The sequence below is a fragment of the Leucopleurus acutus genome, assembly GCF_964270905.1.
Source record: "Leucopleurus acutus genome assembly, chromosome: 11".
Classification (NCBI taxonomy): Eukaryota; Metazoa; Chordata; class Mammalia; order Artiodactyla; family Delphinidae; genus Leucopleurus; species Leucopleurus acutus.
The window spans coordinates 88,210,665-88,231,951 of NC_139152.1; the positions used below are offsets into that span (position 1 = coordinate 88,210,665).

General features: G+C 42.8%; 1 protein-coding gene across 1 annotated transcript in view; it reads left to right on the plus strand.

Annotated features, from left to right (window-relative positions):
• The window catches only part of RFX4 (regulatory factor X4), a gene marked incomplete at both ends in the record, with an annotated part of 165,097 nt that overhangs the window by 47,910 nt on the left and 95,900 nt on the right, over nucleotides 1-21,287 (plus strand). Inside the window, one exon of the mRNA XM_082850840.1 lies at nucleotides 9,739-9,799. Within this exon, the coding sequence (XP_082706966.1) occupies nucleotides 9,739-9,799 (61 nt within the window). The remainder of the gene's footprint in view (nucleotides 1-9,738; nucleotides 9,800-21,287) is intronic.

Consider the following 21,287-nt stretch of genomic DNA (forward strand, 5'->3'; position numbering starts at 1 on the left):
CTCAATATTTTCTTGTATGGCTTTGGGTTTTGTATCAAAGTTAGAAAGGCCCCTTCCTACTCCAAGATTATGAAGGAATTCACCCAGAGGAGGTGAAAGGAAGCAGGTGTGGGCCCCCTCAGAGCAATGCTGCCAACATCACAGTTTTGTTTGGGACTTAGCCCTGTTCCCACGGAGAGAAGGGTTTGCTGCCAGGGGCTGATGCACGCTGCCAAAGGCCTAGTCCAGGCACCCTGAGCATCAGCTGATGCTCTTTGCAGGGGCTGGAAAGGAGGTAGATAAGGGGAAATGAAATGTTTGGCAGCCCCGTGTTCCCAACAGGTGAGGTCTGGCCAGGTGCAGCCTTGATTAGGATAATGAAAGGAAATAGAATTAGAACTTTGAAGTGAAACTTGAGATTCACATAAATTTGAACCGTTCTTGGGATTTGAAAAGAAGTAATTAATTTAGAAATGTTCTCCGTCAATGTTAAACTCTGCCACATTGGCTCTAGGCAGGAAATATTCTAGAATAGGTTACCAAATATCACGAATTCAATCAGCATAGAGGCAGAAAATAAATGATTAGGTAGATAGTTCCCTAAAAATCTCTAGCTCAGTGCCACAGGTTTAAAGAGAGAATGAGGCTCGTAAGTGTTTGGATTCAGGAGGTTGAGGTGTCAACTAGCCTGGGTCCCTTTCCTGGCTCCATTGCTAAACTGTGTGACCTCAGACAAATTGCTTCACTTCTCTGAGCCTCAGTTTCTTCCTCTATGAAAGGGGATAATACTCATAATTAAACCTAACATTGATTAAGCACTAAGTATCAATACTATCATTAAGCACTAAGTATCAATAATATCAAGCACCATATTTGATGTTTCACATGCATTAAATTATTCACTGTCTCAGGAAGCTATGAAAATTAAATGCAGTAATGTGAAGAGCTTTGCCCAGTGCCTAGCACATTATAAGACCCCAATGAACGTTCCCTGATAGTATTGTTATTTTATATGCTTACTGCAATCAGATGGGTAGGCTCAGCATTTGACTGTGGTTTTATCTTAGCCATTCATTCATTCCACAAATACTTTCATGTGTGGGTGCTGGAGACACAATGGCAAATGTGGTCTATGCCCTAGAGAGCTTACAAACCAGCAAGGCAGATGCACTGGTCAGCACATAGCGACCACACGCTGTGACGAGGGCTTCGCCAGGGACCAGCCAAGGTGCTGTGGGAGCACAGGAGAGGAGTGGCTAACTCTGGCCCAGGTGCAGGACTTGACAAACCCAGGCCTACGGGCAGGACAGGGATCCAGGTACACGACCTCTCTGGAGGAATGATGACTGTTATTGTAATCGCGAACACTTAGATAGCACATGCCTTGTGCCAGGAGTGGTTTAGTTAACCTTCACGATTGGGGCTTGGTACTGTTATTACCCCTATTTTACAAATAAGTGAACTAAGGCACCAAAGGTTTGTTTGAGGTCACACAGCCAGCAAGTGAAGGATCCAGGATTTGAGCCTGGAAATGTGGCCCCAAAGTTAATATTAGGAAATAGATCCAGAAAAGGGAGTAGAGATGCTCACCACTGGGAATTGGACCAGGATTCCCTGGGCGGGGACGTATTAGGAATCATAATTGAAAAGTGGGAGGGAACAGAGCGTCAGGGAGAAGTCCAGGCACTGGGCAGCATCTCGGTGGGAGGAATTTTAAACAGATGCTGCTCTCCGGCTTTGGTAGGACGCGCAGGGTGGGCCTGGAGGATGGATGGCTCAGTGTGTGCCGTGAATGGCTCCAGGAGTCTTGTCAGCCTGGAATTCGGCCTTACAGGATGATTCTTGTTTGGTTTGAGGCATTTCCGCCTGTTAAAATGAAAAGGCATTTGGGAAGGCCAATTCCTAAAGTCTCTGTCAACCATGTCTATTTCCATCTTCCTAACACGTGCCCTCCTGTCCTCTTTGTCTAGCTGGCTTCTGCCTCTCCTTCACATCCCAAGCCTGGGCTCGTACCCCACACTTGGTGCTGCCATAGCATCTTGGGGCCTGCCCTTCTCAGCTCTTGCCCAGGACTTGCATTTTATTTGCTGACAATTTGAGCTCAAGAGAGCAGAGTCCACATCTGCTTTTTCTCCCCGATTAGCCCCTGGCATATGGCTGGAACATACTAGACACTCAATAAATATTTGATGAATGAGTGCATGAGTTACCAGCACTTCTGGTGAATTAGGATGGAGAGCCATCAGACAGGAGGGTCAGGTCTGGGTGTGACACACAGCCTCTTTGGGGAAAAAAGGCTGGGAATGAAGTCACCAGTGTCTGGAGGGAAAGGGGCCTGCAGAGGTGGGAGGCGCCTGTTTGATGACTGAGTGGAGGGTCCCTGTTGGCTCCGGGTAGACCAGTTCTTATCTAAATACTATCAGTAGCTGCCACATGCCCATCACTGAGTGAGGTCCAGCCTCCACTCACGGGCCGCATGGCTTCCTGCAGATTTTTTAGCCTCACGCAAAGCTCGATTTCCTTACTTATAAAATAGGGATATAGGAGACTTCCCTGGTGGCTCAGTGGTTAAAAATCTGCCTGCCAATGCAGGGGACACGGGTTCGAGCCCTGGTCCGGGAAGATCCCACATGCTGCAGAGCAACTAAGCCCGTGCGCCACAGCTACTGAAGCCCACATGCCTAGAGCCCGTGCTTCGCAAGAGAAGCCACCACAATGAGAAGACCACGCACCACAACGAAGAGTAGCCCCTGCTCACCGCAACTAGAGAAAGCCCATGCACAGCAACAAAGACCCAGCGCAGCCAAATGAAATGAAATGAAATGAAAATAAAACTAATTAATAGCACTGTTGGGAGGAATAAAATGAGATGACATATGAAAAGTGATACACAGTGCCTGGCTTAAGTACTTGGCCAGTGAAGGCTATTAGTATTGTTCTGGTATTCTTTTTAAATGTATCTAGTTTTTAACATATTTTATGATATTTAATCTTCAAACCATCCTTGTAACATAAGTTATGATTCTCATGTTTTAGGTGAGGGCCCTCCAACTTGGATGTGTCAAGTACTGCTTAGGCTCCCACAGAGTTAGGGGCAAAGCTGGAATTCAAAGCCAGGTCGGCCTGCCCTCAAAGCTAGTTCTCTTACCAGCGGTTGGTATCAGAAATGGGCCCTAACAAAGTTTCGTTGGGAAAAAAAAATCTGACACAGTAGAGACGGGTATCCCCTGAATGGGAGACACTGTGGTGGAATCCCAGAATGGGGAACTTTTCTGGCTCCAGGCAACGGACCATTTGCCTTTTCCCTCCGCTAGGAGTTTTCTCATGCTGCTTGCTCCCCCTGGAGTACCCCTGCCCTCAGCATCCTTCTCTCAAAGTCTGACCTGTCCTCGTAAAGGTGACTGAGTAAAACAGGTTACAAGCCAGGATGTGCTATGTGACCCTCACTTATTTTAAGTTAGGGTTGTGTGTGTGGGCGTGCTTGGTTGTGAAAGAGAACATTGAAAAAAAGACTGGAGGTAAATAGGATAAAGAGTTGACAATAGTTTGTTCTATTGAGAGGGGCTTGTATTTCCAGAGATTTCTCTTTTCCCTATGTATACTACTATGTATAAATAGATAATGAGAACCTACTGTATAGCACAGGAACTCTACTCAGTGCTCTGTGGTGACCTAAGTGGGAAGTACATTGAAAAAAGAGGGGATGTATGTGTACGTATAGCTGATTCACTTTGCTGTATAGCAGAAACTAACACAACACTGTAAAGCAATTATACTCCAATAAAACTTGAAGAAAATAAAAAATATTTTCCAAATTAAAAAGCAAATGAACATGTATTATCTTTGCAAACAGTAAACAAGGTTGTCTTTTAAATTCTGACCATCTCTTCAAGGCCAGCTCAAATGCCATCTCCTGTTTGGAGCCCTGATGTCCCCTGCTGTGTGTTTGCCTTGCAGAGTCCCTGTCAATGCTGTTGTGTTTGCCCCTGTAAACCTTCCCGAGCAGAGAGGCGGCCTCCCTTGCCTGCTTCCCACAGTAGATCCCAGCTGAACAGAGTCGCTCCAAGGCCTCCCAGCCAGAGCAGCCCAGGGCAGCCTTTGCCATGCAGCTCCTGCACTGATGTTTTCCAGCTCTTAGCTCTTAAGTTCATTTCACTCAATCCTCCCGAATATCTTTCCAGGTAGGCATTATTATTACTGTCAGTTTAGAGACCAGAGACTGTCTTAAAGATTGAACGGGATTACTAGATGTCACCTAGCACTGCTTCAGTGCCCTCACTCCACTCCACCGCTTGACCAGGACCCCTGCTGCAGCCACCTTGCTTCTGGGAAGGCTGCCTGATCTTTCAGGTCCCCATGGCTTTATCTGTCCCCCACCTTCTCCACCCTACCCCTGACTTCATCCCACCTTCCTTGACACCTGGTTCCCATCTCTGGCCCACTCAGGGCTCATCTTACTTGTGGCTTCTTCTCAGAAGCCTGTCTTGACAGGCGCTGCTTTTTCATGCAGTCTGGATTGGCAGGATCCTCCTTGCCTACCCACAGGACAGCATTTATCACTTCTTACTGAACTTGGCCTCTCTCTCTACTGTTTTTCTTTCTCCTTCCCCAACCAAACTAAAGGACAAGAGCTTAATTTCTTTATTCTCAGTGTCTAGCTGGCATACATTAGGTATTCAATGAATTTTTGTTGAATTAATTAATATGATCCCTTCAATAGCCCTTTAAAATGACCAGTTTTACAAGTGAAGAAAAATGAAGCTCAGAGGTTGAGGGGTTTTCTCAGTCATGGCCAGTAAGGTTTTAAATTGATTTTAGAATATAGATCTTTTGACATGTAGCCCACGTTGACTGATGTGTTGAAATTTGAAAAAGCAGAGAAAAAAAATACCCTGCCAATTCTAGGGGGAGGGGGACAAAAATATAAATCATGGGCCAGCATAAGCTGGAAAGAGATATATTTAGGTTGTTTATGTGTTTTTCCTTGTTTAAAAAAATGCAATTGATCTTGTTTTTTAACATAGCCTTTCAATTATTTACTTAGTGTAATTCCTAGGAGTTGGGCTTGTTAGGCCAAGTGACTGGATATTGTAGATAGCTCTCAGTATCATTGCAAAATTACTTACCAAACCACTGTAGCAGTTAACACTACCTTCAGAGAAATGAGAGAATGTCAGTTTTTCCATTTACACACCAGCACTGGAGATGATTATTTAAAATTTTTGTTGTTCTCAGAGGTATAAAGTTGTACCTCATTATTATCTACTTTTTATTTCTTGGTGAACAGCTGAGGTTGAGTATTGTTCTTTGTGTCTGTCTACCTACATTCTTATGGGACTCATGCTCCTTTTCGTGCTTTTATTTTTAAGATTGTTGAAGACAGTTGTGGAAGGCAGACTCAACTATTTAATTAAGTGTGAATGGAAGGCATTGGCTGGAGGGAACACAAAGATGACTAAGATACCATCCCTGCTTTCTTCTTTTTTTTTAAGTTGAGATATAATTGGCATACAAGACACTATATTAGTTTCAGGTGTACAACATAATAATTTGATATTTGTACGTAGAGCAAAATGATCACCACAGTAGTCTAGTTAACATCCATCACCACACATAGTTACAGAATTTTTTTTCTGGTGATGAGAACTTGTAAGATCTACTCTCTTAGCAACTTCCAAATATGCGGTTCAGTGTTGTTAACTACAGTCACCATGCTGTCTACAGCATTGCCGTGACTTATTTATTTTATAATTGGAAGTATATACCTTTTGACTCCCTTCATCTGTTTCACCCCCCACTTCCCCACCCCCTGGCAACCACCAGTCTGTATCTGTTCTTTTTATCTATGAGCTTTTTTTTTGTTCCACATGTAAGTGAAATCATATGGTATTTGTATTTCTCTTACTTAATTTCACTTAGCATAATGCCCTGAATATCCATCATTATTGTTGCAAATGGCAAGATTTCATTCTTTTTTATGGCTGAATAATATTCATATATATATATATATAAAATATTTTCTTTATCTATTCATCTGTCATTGGATGCTTAGGTTGTTTCCATATCTTGGCTATTGTAAATAGTGCTACAGTGAACATGGGATGAAGATATCTTTTCTTATTAGTGTTTTCATTTTCTTCAAATAAATACCCAGAAGTGGAATTGCTAGATCATGTAGTAGTTCTATTTTGATTTTTTTTTTTTATTTGCGGTACGTGGGCCTCTCACTATTGTGGCCTCTCCCATTGCGGAGCACAGGCTCCAGACGCGCAGGCTCAGCGGCCATGGCTCACGGGCCCAGCTGCTCCGCGGCATGTGGGATCTTCCCGGACCGGGGCACGAACCTGTGTCCCCTGCATCAACAGGCGGACTCTCAACCACTGTGCCACCAGGGAAGCCCCTCTATTTTGAATTTTTTGATGAACCTCCATGCTGTTTTCCATAGTGGCTGCATCAATTTACATTCCCACCGATAGTGTGTGAGGGTTCTCTTTTCTCCTCATCCTCACCAGCACTTATTTCTTGTCTTTTTGATAATAGCCATTCTAAAAAGTGTGAGGTGATATCTCATTGTGGTTTTGATTTGCATTTCCCTGATGATTAGTAATGTTGAGCATCTTTTCATGTACCTATTGGCCATCTGTATATCTTCTTTGGAAAAATGTCTGTTCAGATCTTCTGTGCATTTTTCAATTGGATTATTTGGCGGGGGCAGGGGATTTGCTATTGAGTTGTATGAGTTCTTTATATATTTTGAATATTAACCCCTTATCAGATACATGATTTGCGAATATTTTCTCCCATTCAGTAGGTTGCCTTTTTGTTGTTGTCGCTGATTTCCTTTGCTGTGCAGAAGATTTTAAGTTTGATGTAATCCCACATGTTTGTTTTTTGCTTTTCTTGCCTTTGCTTTTGGTATCAAATCTAAAAAGTCATCACCAAGATGAATGTCAAGGAACTTACTGCCTATGTTTTCTTCTAGGACTTTTACGGTTTCAGGTTTTACATTCAAGTCTTTAATTGGTTTTCAGTTAACTTTTGTGTATGGTGTAAGATAGTGGTCCAACTTAATTGTTTTGCAAGTTGCTGTCCAGTTTTCCCAACACCATTAATTGAAGAGACTGTCCTTTCCCCATTGCATATTCTTGGCTCCTATGTTATAAATTAGTTGACTGTGTGTGGGGGTTTATTTTGGGCTCTCTATTTTGTTCCATTGATCTATGTGTCTGTTTTTATGCCAGTATTTTACTCTTTTGATTACTATAGCTTTGTAATATAGTTTGAAAACAGGCCTCCTTGCCTTCTTAAGTAGGATCTTCTTAAGTACGATATGCAAGTCAGAGAGATGGATATGGATATGCATAGAAATAATGATCCAGATGGCTAAACCATTCGACTGAAAGACAAGTAATGGGGTACAGAAGAACAGAGTTAGGATTAATGATTCCTGACTTGGAGGCTTCGAAGAGGTGGTGTTGTATATTCTAAACTGGAAAGGATGACAAACATTTAGAAGTAACTCCAGGTTGACAAAGCAGCATGAACAGATGTTGAGCCCAATGATATATTGGGACATTTTGTCCCTGAGAACATTTAGTGTTAGTGTTGTACCAGTTAACATGGTTTTGGAGGCAAGGAAATGAATATCCAATGAAAAGAGGATTTATTAACTCAGAAAATTGTATTATCTCATAAAGAGGCAGCAGTTTTTAGGGTTGGTTAATCAGAGGCACATCATGACATTCAGAATCCCCAGGTTTTCCCCGTTTTTCTCTCTGCCTTGCTTGGCATTGACTTTGTCCTCAGGCTGCTCTTTTCCCAGTTGAAAGTTTGCTGCTTCACTCCAATTATCTACTCACAGCTGTGTTCAAAAGCAGAACAGACCAGTGTGTCTCTTCTGTTTCTTCCCCTCCTCCCTGCTCCTTCCTTCCTTCCTTCCTTCCTTCCTTCCTTCCTTCCTCCCTCCCTCCCTCCCTCCCTTCCTTCAGTTTTGGAGGCCAGAAATTCGACATCAAGGCCCCCATTCCTTTTTGTTATGGAAAAATAACTTTCCCAGAAGCACCCAGAGGGCTCCTTCTTAATCTGATAGGCCACATCACCATGTCACATGCCCCACCTAATCCATCAGGGGCTAGATGACATAAAATTACCGTGATAGATTTAAATTAATCAACAGTCATCTCTCTAGGATTTGAGAGGGGATAACCCTCCCTGAACACATGGTCCCCTTTAAATTGGGATTCTTTTAATAAGGAAGAAGGTGAGTCTGTACAATTGTTGAATGAGCAACAGCAATATCTTCACAGTTTTTATGAGCAGACATTGTAATCAGAATTATACCAGTACAGATAAGCTTTCATCAAGAAAATATTTTCTGAGGGCAACTTTATTAAGCTACTTCATTGGCAGTATATTTTACTTTCTTCCACTTTCATTCTAGTTTTACTTAAATTATTTTCACAAGTACAGATTCTTTCCCATGTAAATCTTATACCACATATTTATTTCGTTGACTGTTTTACATGTTCTTATTAAAGTTTGTTGATTATATTTGTAGGTTTTGACATTATTTTCTTTTGAGACTGTTATTTGTACAGTTTTCTTGGGTCAGATTTTGTGGGTCAAGAAATTTTATTATTTTTTTATCTATTATTTTCTTTTTGCTGCGCCATGCAGCTTGTAGGATCTTAGTTCCCCTACCAGGAATCAAACCTGCGCCCTTGAAGTGTAAGCATGGAGTCCTAACCACTGGACCATCAGGGAATTCCCTAGAAATTTAATTTTATGTTGATTATTTCTATCAATAATCTTCATTAAGAATTGGATGCAACTAATTAAATCTATTTCTCAGTTAATTCATGATAAAACTGTGAGCAGTTCTTCTTAAGTATGCAAAGATTGATCTGTTGTTCAGATTGCTGTGTTGCAGGGGTCTGCAAACTAGAACCCCACAGACCAAACCTGGCCTGACACCTGTTTTCGTAGGGCTGTAAACGAAGAATGATTTTGTAGGTGGATATTTGTAATCTGTTGGATGAAAGAGAATGTGAGCTTTGAACCCCAATTAAGAAAAATGTTACCCGCTCCCCCAAATTAATTTCATTTTTAATTAATAGACCTGTATTACAAAAATTATAATCAACTAGTATTATATTTTGAATTTTGTCAATATGGAAATGGAATTTGCTTTCTCTCTTGTTATATAAATATTACATAATATGTTTGATTTTGCCTCTTGGCTCCCAAATCCTAAAATATTTACTAACTGGCTCTTTACAGGAAAAGTTTGCCAACCCCTGTTCTATTGTATTGCTAACCTGATTCTTCTGAACACTTACACTCTCCCTTCCCTACACTAACTGTCTGTTCCACTGGAGTTACAAGAAACAAATAGTGGCGAAGTCAGTGTGTTCTTAGGGTCAAAATCATCGTATCAAATGTCCAGCTTCAGTTGCGAACATAGCATGTTGGGGGAGTGCAGTCATATTGTTCAGTGATGAAGAGAGATAGCTCTTCAAACTGTAACGTATTATGTCAAATAAAAATACAAATTGATATAAGAATTTTCCGTAAAAGTCAGTTTCTCCTTTTTTTTTTTTTATTAAAGTGTGATAAATCTAACATGTTAGAAAAGCCAAAATATCATTGCTTTCAAAGCATCAACCTTTGAGGGTAACGTAGTCTTTTGAGACTTGGGAGAGCTGAAAGGCCTTGTATGTTTTCCTACTGAAGTTCACTCCTTTTTCTTTCATTTAACAGATGAGGAAAAAGAAAATAATAGAGCATCCAAGCCCCACTCCACTCCTGCTACTCTGCAATGGTAAGTTCCATTCTGAGCAAGTTCTCTCTTGATGGGAAGCTCATATAACTATGTCTTCCTACAGACAGGACAGCATATTACTTGGATATTTTGACATTGTCATAATAACTTGACATCCAATAGCCCATATGCAATCAGTTTAATTTGTAATTATGCATAAAATACTCAACTTAGATATAGATAGGAGATTTGAATTTTCATATTTATTTTATTTGGGAATAGATTTTTTTTCCATCATCAAAACACTGGCAAGGACTGGATTCTACATGGATGTTATTAATTGATTTTAATAGAGTCTATTATTTTAATAAATAATGTTGCAGCCAATTATAGAAACATAGGTCTGTTCACCCCTACCAATGAACTCTTAATAAATTAATAATTTATTGCAACTATACTACATTTATTTTAACATTAATACAAATTATCTACTTCAGTGGCTCTCCCTTTAATATTTGGAATTCCTGGACTTGATGTTATAGTTAATGATGTTGTTTAAGTGTTTGCACCCATGTTCGGTATTTACAGGTAAATTCTCCTCTAAGAGTTTTACTTAGAAATTATGTTGTAGCTTTGAACACCAAAGCTATTCTATACCTGAGACTCACCTCTCAGAAGAACTTGTCAGTTAAGGGCTATTACCACTCTAGTTCAGACCAGCAAAGCTGAAGGAAGTAAGGAACAAAGGGGAAGGAGAGAGAAGTGGGGAGGGGAAAGGAATGAATCTACTGTGTGCCAGCCTGCATGCTAGGCACTTTGTATACATGCCTCATTTCATTCTCACAATTCTGTGAAGTTGGTATTATTATGCCCATTTTACAGATGAGGAAAATAAAGCTTAGACAGTTAAATCATTTGCCTGAATATACACATAGCCATGAAGTGGCAGAGGCAGGAACCTGGCTGGGTCACTTTAATTGCAAAGCCTATGCTTTTGAAGAAAGGAAGAGAAAAATCAGGAAGGATGGAGAAGAGAGACTAGATCAGAAAAGGAAGCGGATTGGCTTTAATGAGCAAATCATATTAGATTCTTCTGACTAATCCACCCACAGGTGAGAGGAAAACAACATTGGGAGAAAGCATTCACAAATGTAACTCAATCTTCTCTAACAAGAGTCTCAGTAGTCAACTTGTTTTGCTACAAGGATAGCAGAGGTTGTGTTCAAGAGCTCCATTTCCAGCCTTTTGGCTTGTTTCCATCAGTTTGTCCCTACATTCTTTTTCTCATTGCATTTGCTGCTTTTTGCTTTATTTAAAATTCTACTTTACTTCCCTGGTCAAATCTCTCCCTGCACTCCTTAGCCCCAAATTATGGTCACACAGATTCTTATAATGCTAGCACATTGAATGAGGCATCAACATAAAAGAGTTTGGGGGTGAGAGTTTCTAGAAATGCTAGGAATCAACAGACACTCTTGCTTTAATAACCTGAACATGTCATACATTTCAGAATAAAAAATTTGAAAAGGACTAGAAGAAAATCACCTTGTTCATGTCTGTTTTTCTGTGATTCTCTGACATTTGCCTGGCAACAGCCAGGCTGTAGATAGAGTAATCTCTTAAATCACACTGCCAGGAATTAACTCCCAGCTCTGCTTTTCTAGCTGTGTGACCATGGGCAAGGTCCTTCACCTCTCTGTGCCTCAGTCTACCTGTAAAATAGAGATGGCAGTAGTATTTACCTTATATTAGGGGTCCCCAACACCCGGGCCGTGGACCGGTACTGGTCTGCAGCCTGTTAGGAACCGGGCCGCCAAGCAGGAGGTGAGCAGCAGGTGAAGCTTTTTGTGCTGCTCCCATCGCTCGCATTACCGCCTGAACCATCCCCCTGCCGCCCGCCCGTCCATGCAAAAATTGTCTTCCATGAAACGGGTCCCTGGTGCCAAAAAGGTTGGGGACCGCTGCCTTCTGGGGTAGTCACAAAGAGGAAGTGAGTTCGTATATACAGAGTGCTTGAACAGTGTCTGGTGTAGGGTGGGTGCTGGGTAAATCTTAGCCATGGATTGCTCAGCAGACCTCTTCCTTCTGAGTCCCACAAGGACATCCCAGAATAGGGCTTCCCTCCTTCCTGACATATGCATTGTCAGTTCTCCTTCTACTGTACGTAATTCTATACAAAATATCGGTTTTTCTAAATAAAAGGTCACATAGATCATTCCGGAAGAAATTTCATCCTCCAATTCACAGAGTTAGGCAGTGGATTTGTTTTGATGAAAAAAATCTGTTGTCAAATCAGGTTTGAAAATGTATAAATTTGAGTATTATTATCAAAAGGCAACAAGTTGTTCAAACATCAAATTGTCCTCTAATTCCTTTTATATTATATTTTTAAGATAGAATTTTAGTTATTAACTCATTTAGGAAATGTTTACTGAGCACCTACTGTTTGCTAGGCCCTATTCTAGGCTGGGAATGCAGTGGTGGATAAGACAGACCAAGAATAGGGGCCGATGAGAGAAAAAGTTGGGTGATAATTTAAAAAATTATTATATTAATGATAAATAAATAAACAAGGAATGTATTAGATACGGATAAGTGTTGTGTGGAGAATTAGAACTGCTGATATGATCATATCTCAGAGGCTATTTTAGGTTGAATGGTGAGGGAAAGCTTCCCTTAGGAGGTGATATTTAAGTGAATATTTGTATTACAAGAAGCCCTCAGACACCATGACGATGTTAAAATCAGGGAAACGTTCTAGGCAGAGGGAACATTGCAGGTCAAGCTCTCCTAGAGGCAGACTCTGAGCTGTGCCTACAGGTGGCCTATTATGTAAGGCACCCAGTATTGACACCATGAGGGTACGAGGGGATGGGCAGAGGGGGCCTCGGGCTGGGAGGAGGCTACGGTAGAGGCTTCAGCGATCTCACAGGGAGTTCTGAAGCCAGGGTGGGCCTCAGAGATGAACTGAGGCAATGGATTCAGGTTTTTATTCCCCCATCTTGCTCATCACTGCAGGTAGTTTGCCCCGAGGGAGAGGGGATATAACTTTGGTGTTTTTTTTTTTAATTGGAGTATAATTGTTTTACAATGTTGTGTTAGTATCTGCTGTACAGTGAAGTGAATTGGCCATATGTATACCTGTATCCCCTCCCTGTTGGACCTCCCTCCCACCCCCCATCCCACCCATCTAGGTCATCACAGAGCACCGAGCTGAGCTCCCTGTGCTACACAGCATGTTCCCACTAGCTATCTGTTTTACACATGGTAGTGCATTTATGTCAAACCTAATCTCCCAGTTCATCCCACCTCCCCTTCCAGCCCTGTGAGGGGGCATAACTTTGGGCGAGGCAGTTCCCATTCTGCTGAGGACAACTCCCCAGGAAGGATTCAGCTTCAGCAATCAATGTCTCAGCGGTGGGGAAGAACGCCTCAGTCCTGAAAGGTAACCTGGGCACAGACCACAGTATCCTCCACTCTCTCCAGGCTGGAAGCAGGCTGGGCTTGTTCAAGGAGCTGCAGAAGGTGGCCCGTGTGGTTGGAGCATAGCCAGCAAGGAAGACAGCAGTACAGATGAGGTGGGGGAAGGAGGCAGGGGAGTATGTAAATAGCAGGGAAGAAAAAGTAGGACATTTCTCTAAACTTAGGGCTAGAGCCATGCTTAAAACCATGGTGGAGGACATGTGACATCCTATATCAAGTTCCACATGAGTAAACTTTTTTAGACTAGACTTTCAGTCTAAAAACTTTGTCTCTCAAAAGGAACTGGATGCACCCTCCACTCTACAAGGGAAAGTGATATAATTTATACCATATGTCCCCTCTTTGCTCTGGCTGCCAGGGAGTTCAGAGCTAAGTCTGATATTTATATACTTTTTTTTGTTTTTGTTTTTGCATTACACGGGCCTCTCACTGTTGTGGCCTCTCCCATTGCGGAGCACAGGCTCCGGACGTGCAGGCTCAGCGGCCATGGCTCATGGGCCCAGCCGCTCCGCGGCATGTGGGATCTTCCTGGACCGGGGCACAAACCTGTGTCCCCTGCATCAGCAGGCAGACTCTCAACCACTGTGCCACCAGGGAAGCCCTATATACTTTTTAATCTCTTTCCTCTGTCTAATTTTCTTCTTTTTGTGTTTATTTTGTTAGCTTTTTAGAAAAAGGCAAGGTGCAAATAAATTCAACAAATACACATTTACATTTAAATTTTATTTTATTTACGCAAAATGCATTTCCTTATTTTAAAACGAAAACATTACAGGTAAGGTTAAAGTCCACCTCCTCCAGAGCAGCGCTGTTACCAGTGAGAAATATGTATGTGTGTGGGTGTGTATACATGCGTGTGTGTGTGTGTATATATATATATATTTTTTTTTTTTACTGTCCCTTTCTTATGCATTTACATGCATATGTACTGATAGAAGTTTCTGAATTGTGGTTTTTTTTATTTAGTATTTTCTCCTTTATAAAAAGAATACAGACATAGAACACTAAAAATATTGTTCCACAACCTGTCACACTGTCTTGATCCACAGCTTGCTTTCTCTCCTTAGTCGAATACCCTGACGCTATACCCAGATTAGTCCCCAGAGAACAACCTCATTTTGACTGCTGCACAGAATTTCATGTAAGACAGCGGCAGAATTCAGTTCGCCATTTCCCTCTTTGACCTACATTTAGGTTGTGTCCAAATCTCATCTTTGCCTTTACACGTAAAGTCCCAAAGAACATCTACATATGTCCCCTCACACACCTGCTGAAGTGTTTCTTCTGTTTGGGTATCAGGCAGTGGAAGTGCTGGGCGCACAGAAAATGTTAACAGGATTGCGAAATTGCCCACTCTGATGGCCTTACCATTTTATATTCAGCCGAAGTATACAAAAGCTGTTTTTTAAAAAATGGGAACCTAGCTCCGCAACACGGCATCTCATCCTCCGAGGCGTCTGTATCCTTCACGTTGTCCCCTCTCTCCAGGGGTAGCAGGCAGCCCCAGGAAAGGACCTTGGCCTCACCGCCAAGGTGGTAGCCACTGGCCTGAGAGTGCCCAGTTCTCCCGGGACGCTTGGCTTGTTCCTGGAATTGGTTTAGGAGCTATTTGCCTCTCTGCCTTCTCCCACCTTGCCGAGAGCCCCTCCCCATCACCCTAGAGACCTTCCCCACTCTAAGAACAAATAATACAACAGCCAAGCAGCTGAAAATAAGCAGGGCCACGTGATCTGGAGGCAGTTCCCAGCAGAAAACAGGCAAATATTGTCAAATGCCTTCCGCCAAACACTTTCCAGCATCCTTGGTCATGAGGTTAGTAAAGCCCAACCCACTGGGGATGGTGAGCCCTGCTGGAATCCTGGCCACACAATAACCTCTATTCACAAAGAGGATTTCGGCAGGGAAAGCAGCCTGTCTGCTGTCCTGGCCTACTCGCTGCCAGCACGTGTCCACCTCCACTGCCCCGCCCTCTCACACACCTCTCTTGTTGCCAGTGTCACTCTGAGCTCCTGTGTGCCATCAGGGGGGAGACACTTCCCTGTCTGCAATTTCCAGGGAAAGGGAGGCCCTTCCCCAAAGGAAGAGGATTGAAGACCAAACTGTCACTTTCGTGGGAGACATTTTCCTTTCTTTTGAAAAAATAAAAATGAGGCTTGGGTGATTGCTAGGCTTTCAATATTTCAAATCAATATGAAACAAAATAAATTCGGTGTTTCTCTTTAAAATGTTCTCGGAGGCCAGAGGTAGAAAATTGGGCTGGGTACTGTGCCAAAGAAGTACGGTGACGTTTTAGACCCAGCCACAGCTGCTAGGCCAGACCCATGGGATGTCACCAATACCTGACGTTGTGCACCCATTTCTGATTTAATTCTTTATTCAACGGTGGCATAACCTGATTTGCTTTCATAGTATGAGTTAGTCCACCTCACTCCAGAAAAGGAGGCTAAACATTTTTAGCTCTGAATGTAACCAGAAGTGACATACAGTGCCAATAGGTGTGACTATGTCCCGCTAGAAGTCCTCAGCCAGAGATGGAGAAAGGTAGCTTAAGCAGGACAACGGGAAGGGTGTAAATGTCTCAGAGAATGAGATGCTATGTTGTAGAGCTAGGTTCTTATTTTTAGAAAATAGTTTGTGCTGTGAGTGAAGGTATAAAATGGTAAAGCCATGTGAATGGGCAATTTTGCATCCCATTAACATTGTAATATGTACATCCATTCCTGGATACTGACATGGAGAAACACTCCCCCAGGTGTGCAGGGGGACACATATGAAGATGTTCTTTGCAGCCCTATTTGTAACGGTGAAGTGGAGATGAGTAGAGGCAGGGAAGAGATGGAAAGGGAAGATTGAAGGGGGTGGTTTATGGTAGAGGATGGTGCCAAAATCCCCTCCACTGCCATTCGGGGCCACCAGCGCTCTGGCTGCCAACCTGTAGCGTAGGCCCCGACAGGTGGGTTAGCAGCAGCACAGAACTTGTGACACTCTGCTACTGTACTGCCTAGTTTTTGTCCAAAAAAAAAAAAAAAAGAAAAAGAAAAAAAGAAAAGGACTTGATTAATCAAAAAGTGAACAGAGGGATGTTAGAAGCTGGCTAATCCCAGGCCTTTCTGGAGCACCAGTTTGGTAGCTTGTAGGCAAAGCACGAGATTTGGATTAGATTACTATAGATTCTGGTCCAGTTGAGTCATTACAATGGCAGAAATAAATCCCTGACTCAGTCCATGGCTGAGCAGGGACCAAACTTACAGGTTGAGCCAATACCCCTGGTGTGCCAGGCTTACCCCAGCTGATGTTGCTGGCTGAGCTCACTGGATCTCACGAAAACCGGGTGGAGGAGGCAGGATTATTACCCCTATTGGAAGAGGGCAACTCAACACAGCAGATGGTCCCAGTCTCACTCCACCCACGTGGGGGAGATGCCTGACTCCTTATAAGAAGGCCCTCAAGCAAGGGGAGGCGGGGCCGGCGAGGTCCCAGGAGAAACACCAGGGACCCACCTGAACTCGTGTTTGTCTACCCAGCAGCAAACTGTGGGCTTAATTGTTGCAGTTTAATAAAGCAGATTGGGTGGGTTTTGTTTATTTGTTTTGGCTTTCTGTAGAATCCGAGCCCACATGAGCCAAATGCCACCATTTTGTACTTATTTATCATCTGGTGGTGGTCTCTCCTTGGTTCCCATCTTCCTTCTGAGAAACTGTCGGCTTCCTAAAGGCGATGGTGGGGATTGCGTCTTCTCGTTCACTGCTGTATTCTGCGGTGCCTGGCGCATAGTAGGTGCTCAATAGGTAATGCTGGCTCACTGAGCACATGGATGTCAGTCCCTAGCACAGAGTGAGAGCTTTAGAAGCATCGTCCCGGAGTTCATACTCCAAGGCGGGCTTTTCCCAGCCAAGTAGTTTGGGGCAAGTCACTTAGCCTCCCCAACACTCCATTTCTTCCTCCAGGTCATGGAGATAAAGTTACCCATTTGTGGGAGTAGTGATAGCAAATATGAACATCTCTGGCACAAGAGTAGGCGCTTGAAAATATAAATCAGATCTGTTAATATAAACAGGCTTTTCCTTTAACCCCCCAGGTGTTAAGATTTTTTTAAACGTTTTTTTTGATCTGTGCAAAAGCCTGCTTTCCTTCCTTGCCCCCAGCCCTTGCCACACACACACACCCCCGCCCCGCCTTCTTCCTTCCACACTGTTACTGACCGTGTTCAGGTCACAGTGCTAGGAACTATGCTGGCATCAATAGAAGTGTGGTTTGGTCCCTGCCTTCAAAGGACTTTCAGTCTAAGATGTGAAGTGTTACCTGAATATTCTACGCTAATATAGAATGATACCAACAGTTACCCTCCGTTGAGTGATGTGCATATGCCAGCTGGAGGGCTGAGGGCTGTGCTTGGATTCTTGTTTAACCCTCTCAGCAACCTTGGGAGATGGGTGTTGGGTATCATTTCCCTCATTTTACAGATGAAGGAAGCAAGAGTCTGAGAGCTCAGGTAATACACCTGAGACCGTAGTGCTTGCAAGTGGTGGAGGAAGATTCAGACTCAGTGATCCCTGACTGTAAAACCGCTGTCTCTCAGTGAAGCTGTTCGGAAGAGCTGTGGAAATCCCCAGGAGGCGGTGAGAGCTCTAGGAGGAGAAGATGTGTCTGCTCAGTCAAGGTGTTTTCATCTACAGACATAACTCAGCACTCTACATGTTATCAAATGAATGAATATGTGAATTTGTCAAGGAAGAAATGATTAAGGAGTGATCAGCAGTTGGGGCTGGGTGGAAATTAAGCACAGTTTGGTGGAAGAGAAATTTGAGCTGAGCCTTGAAGGGTGAGGCCCAGCAGAGGGGGTCCCCTCCCATGGTGGGAAGGCCAGGGAACGTGTACCGTAGCGGGGAGCGTGGCAAGATATGTTTGAGGAACAGCAGACAGTCCCGCCGGCTGGAGAGAAGTGTATGTGTAGGGGAGTGAGGCCAGAGAAGCCTGGAGAAGGAGAAGTAGTCAGGGTCAGAGAGACAGGGGGCCTTGGGTGCCAAGGTAAGGAATTTGAACTTCTGTGAGAGGCAGAGGGGAGCCACTGAAGGGTTTAGACTATTGTCTGGCTCTGATTGTTTGGCCAGATTTTTTTTCTCACATATTTTGCAGTCTCAGATCTCTCTGATAACCTCAGTAATAAATTATGATGTTTAGCAAGTAAAAAAAAAAAAAAATCCTATTTTCTTTTCTTTGGGTAAAATAGAAGAAAAAAGTTTCTGTCCCAGACATGTCTACAAGGACTCGAGAAGTGGAGGCTGGACTGAAAGCCCACGTGAACATAGAAGAAAACATAAGTTTAAAATGAGAGCAGAGGGAGAAATTATGCTACGCACTGGGACATCTGCTCTTCACCGTAAAGCGCTAATACGAAGCTTCCACCATGTGCCCCCGGATGCTGCATGCTGAAACCTTGTGAGGAGGTCTTTTAAAAATGTATACTGCAGATAATGACTCATGTTGGCTAGTGGACCGAGGTCATTATCTCTCCATAATAGGATAGGCTCAATTCAAATATGATCAGGTTGTTAAATAGAAGATCAGAAAATGGAAGACGTGGAGAATGTTTTGGTGATCATTAAAAAAAATATATCCAGGTATAATGGAGTATTGTTCACCATGTCAGACTAATGATGTCCTGTAAAAGTGAGGAGGAAAAGGGGAAATTTCATCAGATATGAAGAGAAATAATTAACTGCCTTTCTGCCATGCCTTGGTCAGGAAGCTGGCATTTCAATTAGCAACTTCGGTACATGCACGGACCCTCTGGAGTTTGTAAGGTTTGGGGAAAGGTGTCATGATGCTATTCCTGTAGAAACTCATCAAGCATCAAAGTTGCCCTTAACTCCAATTACGTGTCTTCACTCACAGAGCTCATTAAAATGCTTCACAGTCATAAGCCACCTAGATACCTTGAGGCAAAGAAGCTCCAGTAAGAGAAACAAAACGTGGATAAGAATATAGTTATTTAGAAGGCTCTGGCCTTTGGCAGGTACCTGCTTAATTAGCTCAGCCTGTGTGAACTGTGACTTACACCCGTACGATTCAAACATGGATAGTTTGTTGCCGCTATGGATTCATTTAATGGGATGTATTTTAAACTTGACCTTGTATTTAATCCTGATTTCTTGACCAGATTTAGTGAGCAAACGAACCATACAAACAACAAATAGAAACTGAGGCACAGGCGGCTTAAGTAAAGTAACCAGTGAGGGGGGAGCCAGGAATTTATCTGGGAACCCCATGCCCTTTAGCACAACATTTGGAAGCATTATTCCTGCCCCTGTAACTCACCTCCTCAGCTTTTCTTAATCGTGGGGATGGAGCCCCTTCGCACCCATTCAACCCAGTTATGAACTTGAGGGCTTCCTTGGTTGCTCCCACCCTCCTCACATCTGGCAGCATGAGACCCACAGCCTAGGGGTTATCTCTGCCCTGACAGCCACTCCTTCAATCCGTGCTCCATCATTTCCTGCCCTGACTATTAACGTGGCTCCAAACCGATCTCATTTGTTCGTTCATTCACTCATTCATTCTACAAATACTACCTAGTCAGCCACTATGTGCCAGTCTTCACTAGTACTCCTTGTCCGCTCACCATAGAGGTGCCAAGGTGACCTTTCCAGAGAATAAATTTGATCCTGGCACTCCTATGCTTTAAAAACTTAACTGGCTCCCTATAATTTAAAGGATCATATGCTTTTTTTTTTTTTTTTTTTTTTTTTTTTTTGCGGTACGCGGGCCTCTCACTGCTGTGGCCTCTCCCATTGCGGAGCACAGGCTCCGGACGCGCAGGCTCAGCGGCTATGGCTCACGGGCCCAGCCACTCCGCGGCATGTGGGATCTTCCCGGACTGGGGCACGAACCCGCGTCCCCTGCATCAGCAGGCGGACTCTCAACCACTGCGCCACCAGGGAAGCCCCATATGCTTTTTATAAGATGAATTCTGAATGGTTTGAAATGCATGTTTGTTGAATGTGTCCATGGATTTTTCTGGCCAAAATCAATTTTAGAAAATCATTAGTAAATATAAGCAAAAAGCACACAGCTGGTTATGCACAAAGTTCCAGCTTCCCAGATTGTTCTTGTCTATGAATTAAACTGGAAAATATCCCACAACGCAGTAGCCTAAAGAGCTGAAGTTAAGCTTTCTAAGGAAATTGCTTAGTGGCACTCTCAGTCGTCTAAGAGGAAACCTACGAGACTTGGGGGTTTTTCTGTTTTTGTTTTCTTTAAACGTTCTTTTAGTCTCAATCCATTGCTGGCAAATACAACATATTAAACTTTAAATTAATGCTAGTTCCTGTTGTTGATTACATTCTAAAATTGAAGTATAGTTGATTGACAATGTTGTGTTAGTTTCTGGTGTACAGCAAAGTGATTCAGTTACATATATATTAGTTTTCACATTTTTTCATTATGATTTGTTACAGGATATTGAATGTAGTTCCCTGTGCTATACAGTAGGACCTTCTTCTTTATCTACTTTATGTATAGTAGTTAGCATCTGCTAATCCCAAACTCCTAATTTATCTGTCCCTCACCCCCTTACCCCTTTGGTTAACCATAAGTTTTCTATGTCTGTGAGTCTGTTTTGTAAATAAGTTAATTTGTATAATATTTTAGATTCCACATATAAGTGGTATCATATGATATTTGTCTTTCTCTTTCTGACTTACTTCACTTAGTATGATAATCTCTAGGTCCATCTATGTTGCTGAAAATGGCATTATTTCATTCCTTCTTATGGCTGAGCAGTATTCTATTGTATTTGATTACATTATTATTATTCCTACAGCATCCTGGAAACACTCGGGTCTTCCTGTCTCTGAATATTTTTTTCAATCCTGTCTGAGTAACACTCCATTACCTTCTGAAAATAAGACTTTCATAGTAACTCTTCAACTCTGGAGGTTGCTAAACTCTTAGGCCAAGCCATATTCTCTTATGTGGCATGCCCCTCCCCCATGGTTCTTTCCTTTCAGATACTCCATTACAAGCCCTCTTCTCCACTCAGACCAGTGTCTCCATCATCCAAAGC